We start from the raw sequence: 11,923 nt of genomic DNA on the forward strand, positions 1-11,923 counted from the left end.
CTGTAGCCTAGTCCCCTAGGCCGGAAACCTTTTCTGTATTACGTATTCTTCTGGAAACCGGTCATATGCTGCCCCCTGGTGACGGTTCAAATACCATTGATCCACATAGCTATTAAATGTTTCTGCTGTGAAGAGCTCTGGCACCCTTGCAAACATATCTTCCACAGAGCCCGATGTAAAGTAGCTGATAAGAAGAGCACTGGTAGTAAGTAAAACTAAATTAATAATGCCACCATGCCAGATGTATCACCTGAATAGTAAAATATTTAACAATCAGGAGTTCCTTATACCTGGTTTAGCAGGAAAGTAAGCCTTGATGAGAAGTTTTTTTAGTTTGTTTTTTTAAATAGGTTCTGTTTGACTTGATCTCTACCATTCCACTCTCAGCAATCTCCCTAATGCTGTGGGGTAAAAACCAAGGATTGCCTTATTTGGATATCAAAGGCCACTCTTCATGACCTGTCTGCTACTTATTTCAGGGCCTTGAATGCGCCCCATAAAGGAAGTAGTTCCTGCCATCAGTCTTTTATGATGCTTTTATTTCAGATAACTGTTTCCTCTTCCCAGCTGGACTGAGCTAAGCAGTGGGACTTTTACATGAGCCCACTGCATATCTTAGCTCAGGGTAAATACATACTAGAACTGGTATGTAATAAACATCCATTTGGTGGATGAATGGCATTATCGTTTCGCTATATTTAGCAGTGGAAGAGATCTCATGAGACCTCAGTGAGATGCTATTGCTACTAAGGAAAACCTGAACTGCATTGTCTAAAATACAAAGCCCAAGTAAGGAGAAAGTAATATGCCCATAGTCTACCTAGGAAAATATATTTTCCAGAGAGCAACCAATGGTGGAAGGATCAGAACCAATAGCCACAAAAAATTTTTTTAATATAATGGGAAATATCAGAGGGCATCACTCCTAGTAAGCATAAGTACTGAATCATTAGATTTGTTTCAGTTAATAAATATATACATTTATATTTACTAAGCTATAATGTAACTTATTTCTTACTGGAGGTCACAGTCAAAAAATTGTAAACCCACTGGATTAGAGGCAGAGAGATTGAAAGGAGACCAGGAAATACACTGCTACAGAAGTGTAGCCTGGACTGCTTAAGGATGAAGAGGTATGGGAGGGCTGGAGTAAGCCTCAGGAGCAGAAGCGGAGACAAGGAGAGAAAGCCTCCTATTACGGTCCAAGGCCCACTAGAATGTCTCGTCCTCCTCTGCATCCCCACAGCAGTACTGCCCCAGAGCATTGTCCTACCTCTCCCACCAAAGTGAGAGCTCCCACCTCCTTCCAAGTTCTACTGAGCACAGGGTTTGAACTCAGAAGGTACAGAAATAAATGTCTATGAACTTGGATTTCTGAGAGAGAGATGGTAGGTAGTAGTCATGTTACAGGAGGAAGAAAAGGTACAGCTGAGTCTATCCATGTGGGTGCTGATTCACAGAAAACACATCAGAGAGGGTTAAGGCTTTTTACTGCAGTTGGTGGGCAGGTGGGCAGGCAGTGACAAGACTCAGTAGGGAGGGCAGATACCATCTAGATCAAGAGGGTAGGGGCAGGGAGCCCAGAAACCGGGCCTTGAGGGGAAGGTGAGCAAAGACTTTATCCTACCACTCTTACAAATCCCTACAGGTCACTCAGGAGTATCTTGGAGCCATTAAAGGACAGGTCCTCCTGCTCAAGGCTCTGGACCTGGAGCTGGAAGTTGCTGGGTTCCAGGTTAGAAAGGGTGCTCTTCTGGAGATCTAAGAGGAGAGAGAGGAAAGACAGAACAAACCATCAGCGAGCACTGTGATACACAGAACTGCTTGTCTGTTGGGGAAGTACATATAGGTCTGACTTGGGAGAAGTAGCAACAGAGGTCGATGGATTCACAAAGAGAAAGGCAGAGACTCCTTACCACCTAGTGCCAAACAATTTGGCAGGTGGCATTCAGGCATCATTTAGATTCAGCCTTCCCCACAACTGGGATCCCTGCCCTTATCCTCACCCAGCTTCTTTAAAAGTTCCCAGCTACTGTTACTGTCCTGATGACTGACTTCAGAGCTAGATGAAGAAAGAGACATGGCAAAGGTGGCAGCCAGGGGTAGCTTCGACTCAAGGACGTGAACAGAGGTCCTGGAAAGGGAAAGCAATGGTGATGGTGGGTCAAAGGGACCCTTCCAGCATGGAACTGTCTTCCTTCCTGAGGCCAGAACTCATACTTTATCTTCCAAACACACAGATACCTCACTGACTCCATATCAAATAAAGAATATCCACTACTGCCCTTTTGGGCTGTAACCCAGATACTCATGCTGCCCCTATCGGCCCATCCTATATAATAAAAGCCTAATATGCAAATCGACCGAACGGCAGAACCATCAGTCAGCGGGGGGCGGGGCCAGTGAGCAGGCAGCGCCAGGCCAGCCAAGGCGGGTGCCAATGGGCAGAGCGAGTGGACGGCAATTGGGGGGTGGTGGTGACTGGCAGCAGTGGGGCGATGGGGGGGTGGGGCTGGCCACTTGCCAGCCCTAGATCGGCCCACCAGTCACCTCCCGCAGAGGGAGGCCAGACTGCGGCTTAGGCCCACTCCCCACAGGGAGCAGGCTTAAGCTGTCAGTTGGACATCCCCTGAGGGCTCCTGGACTGTGAGAGGGCGAAGGCCGAGCTGAGTGACCACCCCCAAGTGCACGAATTTTCATGCACTGGGCCACTAGTGTCAAATATAGGATAGCTGAACTTTGGTCCCCAATTCCTGGCCTCTGTAAAATAAATCCCTTCCACTGACAAAGGTACCCACACCCCCTGACCTGAGGAGGTCATGCTCCCGCCGGGCATCCTCGGCCTCTGTCCTGGCAGCCTCCTTGCCCTCCTGGCCACTCTGCAGCTGCTCCAACATCTGCCAGATTACGGTCCCAGGTAGAACCAAACCTCTCCCTCTCCAGGAGAAACCCCCCTCCCCATAATTGGAGGAGAGGGCTTAGGAAGAAGAAGAGCTTTGAAGGGAGGTGAAGTCATCACAGGGAAGAGGAAGAGATAGGGAAGGGAAAGAGTATCCTGGCCTGCCTGCAGAACAGGATAGACAGAGAAAGGGAGGGGCCACCACAGGGATTATGAAGGTCCAATCCTGGTCCTACCTTCCAGCTGCGGGCCTGCACTTGCCGCCCCTCAGCCATCTGTTTCAGCATCAGCTCCTGATGCTGGGCTGCAGATGAGAGAACAGAACATGTAAGAAGGCTGTCTCTCATGTCCAGCTTGCGGGCTCAATCACTAGTGTGGGGCGTGCAGAAGGCAGCCGATCAATAATTCTCTCTCATCAGTGATATTTCTATCTCTCTCTCCCCCTCTCCCTCCCTCTCTGAAATCAATAAAGATTTTTGTTTTTTAAGAAGAAGGCCGTTCCCCAACTTCTTTCCTTCTTCCTCCCTGCCTTGTTCCCAGTCTGGTGCTGAAAACTGAGATAGAAGCATTCTGGTCCAGCTGATAGGAAGTTTTCAAGCTGACTGGGGAGAGTAGGATCACACCTTTGGAGGCAAGACAAATACTTGGCCAGACTTTGGAGTAGCTCAAGCATTTAGAGCTATGGCCACTTATTGGGAGAATATGAAGGCTTTCCAGAAAACAGGACAAGTGAACCTCCCTCCGTCTTTTACTCACTCAGCTGGTCCCGCAGCAACTTCAGTTCTTCCCTCAGAACCTCTGACTCCTCCCACAGCAGTTGCCTCCTACAGGGATGACAGCAGTTTCATTCTAAAAAGCCAATCAAGAAGCCCAGAGGAGGCTACCAGAGTACCTGGAGTTCCAAGGCCTGAAGGAGAGGTCTTGCCATCACTTACTCATTCTGCAGCTCTTGGTGAAGGCCACCGGTAACACTGCACTTTTGTGGACCTGCTTGTATTTGGGCTTGGGCCTGCTCCTGCACCTGGCTCCGAAGGCCCCTCAGTTCCCTCCTCAGCCGGTCCAGGCGTTGCTCCAGGAGAAGAGCCTTCCGCTCTGGGCCCCCCTGCATCAACTTTAGTGATGCTATAATAGGACAAGTTTTGGGGGTCAACCCCTCTAAGAACTTCACACATGAGCCTAGAGACTATATAATAGTGAATCAAGATACAAATGCACACACAACAAGGGTGCCACAAAATTGTCTGCCTATGTATGAGGCTTTGTGTATGAAGAAAAGAACTGGCCAGATACCTTCCAGGGCACAGATTTGGTACTTCTGCTGCTCTTGCTCTTTCAGCAGGCCCTGCACAGCTTGTCTTAGTGCCTCAGTCACCTACCCAGGCAGAAAACCACATGAGCTACTGTGATACCCCCACTCCTGGTATCCTTGTCTCACACGAACACCACATATACTAGCACACACCTAGGATTCCAAGCCTCACCTGACCCTGGGATCGAAGCTGGGATCTAAGAATAGTAACTTCATCCCAGAGAGAAGATGTCTTATGGACCTCAGCCCAATTTAGCCTCTCTGGAACAATAGGGGTCTCTAGAGCCCAAGGCTGTTGAGCTTGGGCTCCTGGTTGGGGAAGCAAGTGATTAGGGGGAATCCAGGTCCCAGTCAGATCTCCTGCTGAAGAAATAAAGGACAAATGCAACACTTAGCAGGGGGTGGGTGTTGAGGGGGATAAGAGGGGACAGACGTTTGTTCAAGAAAGTAAATAGTTGGACACCGGAAGGAATAATGGATGGTACAGGCACTGGAAAAGGAAGATCCTGAAAGAGACCTTCCTGAAAGAGAGAAGAGATCCTGAAAGGGGGTAGAAAAGGAGACAATACTTACCTGCAGCAGAGACGCCACGGGGATACAACCGCTGCTACAAAAGAAACACGTGCATGTTCATGAGATTTGTCCGAGTCCTTTAACCCACACTCCCAAGGGCATTCCTGCTGTTGAACAAGCAAACAACCGGGGGCTCACTTCCCCTTACCTTAGTCCTGGCCACATTTCCGTCAGTAGCATTGAGAAGCGCATCGAGCTGCTCAGACCAGCTCAGGTTCATACTCACAGCCTACGGCAAGGGGTCTGTCTCCCCGGCGTCTTGTGCCCTTGCTCTCCCAGCACGGAACAACCGACACACAACCCAGAAAAGGCCACAACGTCAAATTGAAAGAGGGAATACTAGGGGTAGGGATGCAATATCAGACCAAAACTACACCTCTGGGACTAGTCAGGGGAGAGGCGTACTTGGGGGACTAGGGGAAAAGCGGGATACCCTGGTATGTACATATTAGGAAGGAGTTTAAGGCGCCGAATCTTTGTCAAGACCTTCCCAGACGCATGATACTAGCGCCACCCGGCCGAACCTATACCAGCTACTACTGCCGCCGCAGGGTTCAAAACCTCTAGTAGGCCAGGAAAGTCTGCCTTTGGACTGGCTGCCGCAGTGCCATTTGGGAAACTGAGTTCTCGTCTCGCGGAAACAACCCACGATGGAGGCAACCGAACTACGTTTCCCTGGAGGTAATACGTGCATGTACACCCCCACCGTGAAGCTTGTCGGGAAACCGAGTCTTTCTGATTACGTAGTGGTTGTTTCCAAGGAACAAATAAACTACGTATCCCAAGATGCATCGCGCAAAGTCAACTGTGTCCCGCTATGAGTCGCACAAGATCTTGGGAAATGGAGTCCAAGCTGCCCTGAAAATTAACGGCCCCGGTTAACCTTGAGACTCCATTCCCCAGCAAGCTCAGCGTGTAGCATACAGCATGGAGCCGCAAGTCGCTGAGCTGAAGCAGAAGATTGAGGACACGTTGTGCCCTTTTGGCTTCGAGGTTTACCCCTTCCAGGTTTGTTTATCTCTCCTGCGGTGCTAGGGTGAGGTATAGGATTGGCCTCGGAGCTACCGGCGTGAGGCCCGTAAGCCTCCTGGTCCTTCCGGAGCTCCTCTGGTCCCGTGTACATCTGATCTCCTGGGACAGAATGTCATGGGGGCTTGGGTAGGTAGGAGCTGTCGACGATCCAGTAACCTTGTGGCTGTAACTTAACATAATCGACGGGAAGAAAGGCACCCTTAGGGCCAGAATCACTTGGGCAGCTTCCTGAAGGAATTAGAAGAGGGCAAGTCTTGGAAGGTTTGCATGGCTAGGATTTAGGTCATTTGAAAAGAAAGGGCATTCCTGCTGTTGAACAAGCAAAAAACTGGCTGGTTTGTTCCTTCCAACAAAAGAATAATTAATAGTGTTGCCAATCACCAGCCACTGGGCTGGGTTTAGCAACTGCACCCTACTGACACACAAGTCTTGCACCACCACTTTCCCTTGTTTATGTAAGTTCATTTTCTCCTTATCTGGTGCCCCCTCCATTGAGCTATATACTTGGACAGAAAGCTAAATCAGCTCAGCTTGAACCCTTTGCTTATTGCTTAAGAGACAGCCCACTCTCACCCCTTCCACTGAGTGGCCCACAGCAGTACTAGGAGAGGTTATAGAGGAAGGGGATAGGTTGGGTCTAGTTTGAGAGAGAGGACTTTCCAAAAATGGAGTTGAGCTTTATATGAAAAGATAGATTGGTCCCAGCCAGTGTGGGTCATTTGGTTGCATCATTCCATGCACCAATAAGTCACCAGTTCAATTCCCAGTCAGGGCACATGCCCAGGTTGCAGGCTCAAACCCCAAAGGCGGCTGATCAATGTTTCTCTCTCTCTAAAGGTTAGTAAAAACATTTTAAAAAGAAAAGATAGGCTGGAAGGAAGGAGGGTTATGTATATCCCAAATATCAGGAACAGCTTTAATAAAGAAGGTGATGGGTAGCAGATATGGGGGGACACTAAGGATGCCTATCTGGTGGGTCAGGTGGTCTTGGCTAGTTGGAGCTATTGCCAGTCATTCTAGACTCCTACTCTCACTTCCCCTCCCCACATCCAATCAGCCACCAGAACCTTTAGGAATCTGTCTCCTGAATCTCCCAAATCCATTCTCTTCCATCCAATATATACTCTAGTCCAAACCATTTCACATTTGGATATACTGCAATAACCTTGCTGTCATTTTGCCTCCAACCCATCCTGCACACTGCAGCTACATTAATCTTTCCAAAACCTGATCATGTCAGTTTACTCCTTAAATCTTTAATGGCCTGCATTATTACCAAATTAGACCCATATCCCTAAATTGGTATCCAAGGCCAGTCATAATCACACTCATACTGATCTCCAGCCTTCTCTCCCTCTGCTCCCCTCTGCAGACCCTTCAACTCCACTTCTGTCAAACTAAACAATTTCCAATTCTCCAAATACACCCTGTACTTTTTGCCTGACATTGTTTATGCTGTCATCTTTTAGAATACACACCAGAGTCTTCCTCCCCACATCGGCCTGTTCACTTCCCTCCCAGCCTTAAAGACTCAGCTTCCAAGAAGCCTTTTCTAATTTCAGAGGACTGTCACCTGGCCCTGTCGTTGCACCGGTCAACTGTTTTGTTATTAGTTGTTCATTAATTCCCTCTCTATTCTAAACTTCCTGTCAAATTCAGACAAATGTTCCATAAACACACATCACAGAGCATCAGTAGAAATTCAATGATTGAATGAATGAGATGGAGGCTGGGGCACGGTATATGAGACCTTGAATGCCAGGTTAAGGTATGTATTTTCTGTTCCAGGTGGCATGGTACAATGCAGTCCTGCCTTCAGCCTTCCACCTGCCCCTGCCAGGACCTACCCTGGCCTTCCTGGTACTCAGCACACCTGCCATGTTTGACCGGGCCCTCAAGCCCTTCCTGCAGAGCGGCCACCTCCAACCACTGACTGACCCTGTGGACCAATGTGTGGCCTACCACCTAGGCCGTGTTAGAAAGGTGAGCAGCATTCATATCCTCCCCCAGCTTCTAAACCTGCAACTGCTTTTAGCTACTCCAAGCTCAATGCAGGACTAGACCTAGGAGCCACTTCCATAGGATAAAATCCAGCCTTGACATTGTGATCTCCCCATTCTGCATTCTCAATGCAAGTTGGGTCACCTTCCTCTAGCAGCCCCCCCGCCAGGTCGGAAATCAGTCTCACTCGCCCTACACTGATGGGCAACTAAATGAACCTCAGACCAGATTTCCCTTGACCTCCAAGTGAAATAGGAATAATCCGTTTCCCAGGCATCTCTCACCTGTCTTTGCTCTAGACCTGGAAGTTTTATGCTGTCTTTGGGGGCTTTTAAGGACAAAACAGTATTTCCCCACCACACACTCACATGTACATATTTACATACTAGAGGCCCAATTCACAAAATTCATGCAAGGGTAGGCCTTCCTTCCCCCAGCTGCTGGCTTTGCAGCCCTGGCTGCCGGCTTCGCGGCCCTGCCACCCGCCCACACCCACCTTGGCCTGGCGCTGCCCATGTCCACTGCCACACACCCCTGGTTCCCTGGTTCCACAGAGCCCCTGATTGATCGCCCCGCTGAGGGTGGCTTGGGCCTCCCTTTGTGGGGTGGTCATGGGGCGATGGCAGTCCCCCCACCCCCACCACCAATCGCATAGCACCCGCCTTGGCTGGCCTGGCACCAGAGAATGTCATAGCGTGGTCATCCGGATGGTTCTGCTGTTTGGCAGTTTGGTCGATTTTTGCATATTATGCTTTTATTATAGAATTATTATAGATATATACATACACTGGATCTCCCATGTCTTCCTCCACACTGGAACTCTGGAGGGCAGAGCCAGCTTACCTCTCATAATGGAGGTTTCTGAACAAGACCTTTAACGTATATAATTTTCTTCACACTGGACACCCCCACACCCCGTTTAAGGTTGTCTTCCTTTCAAATACAACTTCTGAGGACAGGACCTTGTTGACACAAATTAGGGCTCTCTAGGACAAGGTCATGATTCCTGTAATGCTGAAAGAAGCCTCAATCTTGTCCTCTATCCCAGAGCCTCCCAGAGCTGCAGGTTGAAGTTATCGCTGACTACGAGGTACACCCCAACCGGCGCCCCAAGATTCTGGCCCAGACAGCAGCCCATGTGGCAGGGGCTGCTTACTACTACCAACGACAGGATGTAGAGGCTGACCCCTGGGGAACCCAGGTGCGAGGGCAAGTATGAATGACTATAGAGACTTAAAAAATGGTAAAGGCCCATCAAGATATCAGGTCTCACATTCTCCCACCTCCCATGGGTAGAAGAGTTGGTAGACACAGTCCAGGATAAAACTATTCCCTACCCAGCAGTCCAGCCCCATGTGCTTTCTGGAGTCCCTAATCAAATTAGAGAACCTAGTCTATTCATAAAACTGTTACATAATGGAGGGGGCAGAGCAATGATTAGATCAGTGGTGAGACTTTGAAATTGAGACTCAGCTTAAGAAACCCTTCCTGCCCTGACCAGTTTGGCTCAGTGAATAGAGCATCGGCCTGCGGACTGAGGGGTCCCAGGTTCGATTCCGGTCAAGGGCATGTACCTTGGTTGCAGGCACATCCCCAGTGCAGGGTGTGCAGGAGGCAGCTAATTGATGTTTCTCTCAATGTTTCTAACTTTCTCCCCCTCTCCCTTCCTCTCTGTAAAAAATCAATAAATTTAAAAATAAAAAAAAGAAACCCTTCCTTATGGCCAGAGTAAGCTCATCTATAAGAGTAGATGAGACTCACATGTGAAATCAGTGTCCATTGAGTGTAAGTGAAAAAGCCTAGTTGCAGTGATAGTTGAACTTTGTGCCAAGGTGATGTCCATGACCTTGCTTTTCTTTACCCTCTCCCCAGCGTATATCAGGTGTGTGCATACATCCCCGATTTGGGGGCTGGTTTGCCATCCGAGGGGTATTGCTGCTGCCAGGAATAGAAGTGCCTGATTTGCCACCCACTAAACCCCTTGACTGTGTGCCAACAAGAACTGACCGAATCGCCCTGCTTGAAAGCTTCAATTTCCATTGGCGTGACTGGACGTACAGGGATGCTGTGACACCCCAGGAGCGCTACTCCGAAGAGCAGAAGGCTTACTTTTCCACACCACCTGCCCAGCGCTTGGCCTTGCTGGGCTTGGCCCAACCCTCAAGGGAGCCTAGTTCTGCATCCCCTGAGCTTCTCTTTACCACACTGATACCCAAGTCACAGAATCTCAGCAGAGCCAGGGGGTGGCTCAGCCCCAGGGTCTCACCACCTGCATCCCCTGGCCCTTGATACCCTCCTCACCTGTAGGATCCCTATTTATACCAATGGTACTTGCTAAGACTTACCTGGCTTTGGCAAGGCAAAGGTTTTATTTTGGCTAAAAGATGATTACTTTTGATAAAAGAATTATAGTAGAGATCTTCAATGAAGATAATGAGGCTCAGAAGTCTGGTCAAGACATTAAGAAATCAAACACTAATAAATCAATATTAGTTAATATTTCAATAGGATAAAAGACAAAGGCAGGTTCTGAATTCCCACCTGCCTTGGCATATGGAATTATTGCCTGTTACCATTAGTCTGCAGTGCTACATGTCACAAGGACAAAGGGGTATTTATTGCCTGTTACCATTTATCTGCAATGCTCCAAGATACTAGATGTAGGGCATAAGGGACAACCAATCTCTAAGCAATAGTATAAATAAATAATGTATTATAGTGTTGTTGTGTGGACTGAATACATGTAAAGCATTTCTGAAACAGCCTAGCTTACTGCAGTATTATCAGCTGTTCTTGAAGGCCCTAGGAATTCTGTAATGCTGCTCACTTGTCTTGATGTCTGATAGGCTGGAATAGCTGATAAAAACAAGTGTATGGAAGGTCACCATATAATATATCCTCAGTTCTGAATCTGCCCTAGCTTTAAAGGCCCAGGAGGGCCGAAACCGGTTTGGCTCAGTGGATAGAGCGTCGGCCTGCGGACTCAAGGGTCCCAGGTTCGATTCCGGTCAAGGGCATGTACCTTGGTTGCGGGCACATCCCCAGTAGGGGTGTGCAAGAGGCAGCTGATCGATGTTTCTAACTCTCTATCCCTCTCTCTTTCTCTCTGTAAAAAATCAATAAAATATATTTTTTAAAGGCCCAGGAGGAACCCCAACCCCCTGAAATACCTCCCTCAGGACAGTGATATGAATGAGGGCCAAAAAAAAGGACTACCTCAAATCAAGGCTAGAACCCAGGGAAAGTGAGAAGTATTCAACCTTATGCTTTTGATTTGGAAGGTTCTATCCTACAAATACCAACACTGTACTTATCTTCTCCCCCTTTCGGTTATAAAGTTACAGAGCCTCTAATTCTAACCTTTTACAAAGCCAGTAGCAGATTTTCATCAGAAGCCAATCTCCCTGGGCCGGGTGGCTCAGTTAGTTGAAGAACTGTCCTGCACACCAAAAGGTTGCAGGTTTCATTCCCGGTCAGGGCACACATGTAGGTTGCAGGTTCAATGCCCATTCAGGGCACATGTGGGAGACAACTGATTGATGTTTCTCATATTTATGATTCTCTCTCTCCATTCCTCTCTCTAAAAAAAAACAATAAAATCATATCCTCAAGTAAGAGTTTAAAAACAAACACACACACACAAAAAAGGAATTCAATCTTAAGGTTCTCATGCAGCCCTCCCTATACTGTAAAGGATAAATGCCCAAGTAATCAATATCACTGGTGCCTTAACTTACAATGCAGCCTATAATATAAATGTTAAGTACCTTGGATAACACCAGAGCAGGTCTTGCTCTTCCCAGATATAACAAAAAATGTTAACACCTTGCCCAGCTGGTGTGGTGTGAGTGTGGCTCAGTGGTTGAGCATCGACCCATGAACCAGGTCACAGTTCAATTCTCAGTGGGCACAAGTCCAGGTTACCAGTCCAATCCCCAGTAGGGGGCGTGCAGGAGGCAGCCAATCAATGATTCTCTCATCTTTGATGTTTCTATCCCCCTCTCTGAAATCAATAAAAACATTTAAAAAAAAAAATGAAGTTAACAGCTTGGTTCAATTCCATTCCCTGTGTCTTGCATTTCCCCTCTATAATTTTCGTGTTTCTAAAG

The 11,923-nt window shown here is 48.0% G+C and overlaps 2 protein-coding genes across 3 annotated transcripts; one reads left to right on the top strand and one right to left on the bottom strand.

Moving 5' to 3' along the window:
- Positions 1-796: 796 nt before the first annotated feature.
- CCDC163 (CCDC163 homolog) lies at positions 797-5,396 on the bottom strand. 2 transcript variants are annotated; one of them, XM_079776315.1, is made up of 10 exons: positions 4,930-5,396; positions 4,782-4,815; positions 4,381-4,571; positions 4,190-4,271; positions 3,835-4,021; positions 3,656-3,723; positions 3,136-3,203; positions 2,809-2,897; positions 2,007-2,134; positions 801-1,761 (listed from the first exon to the last, which is right to left on the bottom strand). In XM_079776315.1, the coding sequence occupies exons 1-10, from the start codon at positions 4,999-5,001 to the stop codon at positions 1,643-1,645; spliced, it is 1,038 nt and encodes a 345-aa protein (XP_079632441.1). In that variant the 5' UTR covers positions 5,002-5,396; the 3' UTR covers positions 801-1,642. The 2 variants fall into 2 exon arrangements, with proteins under 2 accessions (XP_079632442.1, XP_079632441.1); XM_079776316.1 differs by lacking the exons at positions 4,190-4,271; positions 4,381-4,571 and having other exon boundaries at positions 797-1,761; positions 4,930-5,068.
- A 193-nt stretch (positions 5,397-5,589) lies between these two features.
- On the top strand, positions 5,590-11,882 carry MMACHC (metabolism of cobalamin associated C). The gene is made up of 5 exons (XM_079776318.1): positions 5,590-5,789; positions 7,602-7,796; positions 8,863-9,015; positions 9,687-10,742; positions 10,954-11,882. The coding sequence occupies exons 1-4, from the start codon at positions 5,709-5,711 to the stop codon at positions 10,101-10,103; spliced, it is 846 nt and encodes a 281-aa protein (XP_079632444.1). The 5' UTR covers positions 5,590-5,708; the 3' UTR covers positions 10,104-10,742; positions 10,954-11,882.
- The last annotated feature ends 41 nt before the right edge of the window (positions 11,883-11,923 follow it).

Source organism: Cnephaeus nilssonii (genome assembly GCF_951640355.1).
Source record: "Cnephaeus nilssonii genome assembly, chromosome: 7".
Classification (NCBI taxonomy): domain Eukaryota; kingdom Metazoa; phylum Chordata; class Mammalia; order Chiroptera; family Vespertilionidae; genus Cnephaeus; species Cnephaeus nilssonii.

Bases quoted from the DNA above. Each gene is read 5' to 3' on its own strand.
- CCDC163 (XM_079776315.1), bottom strand. From the start codon at position 5,001: ATGAACCTGAGCTGGTCTGAGCAGCTCGATGCGCTTCTCAATGCTACT. The intron at 4,022-4,189 runs GTATCTGGCCAG...GTCCTATTATAG, and splicing joins CCAAATCTGTGCCCTGGAAG to CATCACTAAAGTTGATGCAG. The intron at 3,724-3,834 runs GTAAGTGATGGC...TCATCCCTGTAG, and splicing joins CACCAAGAGCTGCAGAATGA to GAGGCAACTGCTGTGGGAGG.
- MMACHC (XM_079776318.1), top strand. From the start codon at position 5,709: ATGGAGCCGCAAGTCGCTGAGCTGAAGCAGAAGATTGAGGACACGTTG. The intron at 5,790-7,601 runs GTTTGTTTATCT...TTTCTGTTCCAG, and splicing joins TCGAGGTTTACCCCTTCCAG to GTGGCATGGTACAATGCAGT. The intron at 7,797-8,862 runs GTGAGCAGCATT...CCTCTATCCCAG, and splicing joins ACCTAGGCCGTGTTAGAAAG to AGCCTCCCAGAGCTGCAGGT.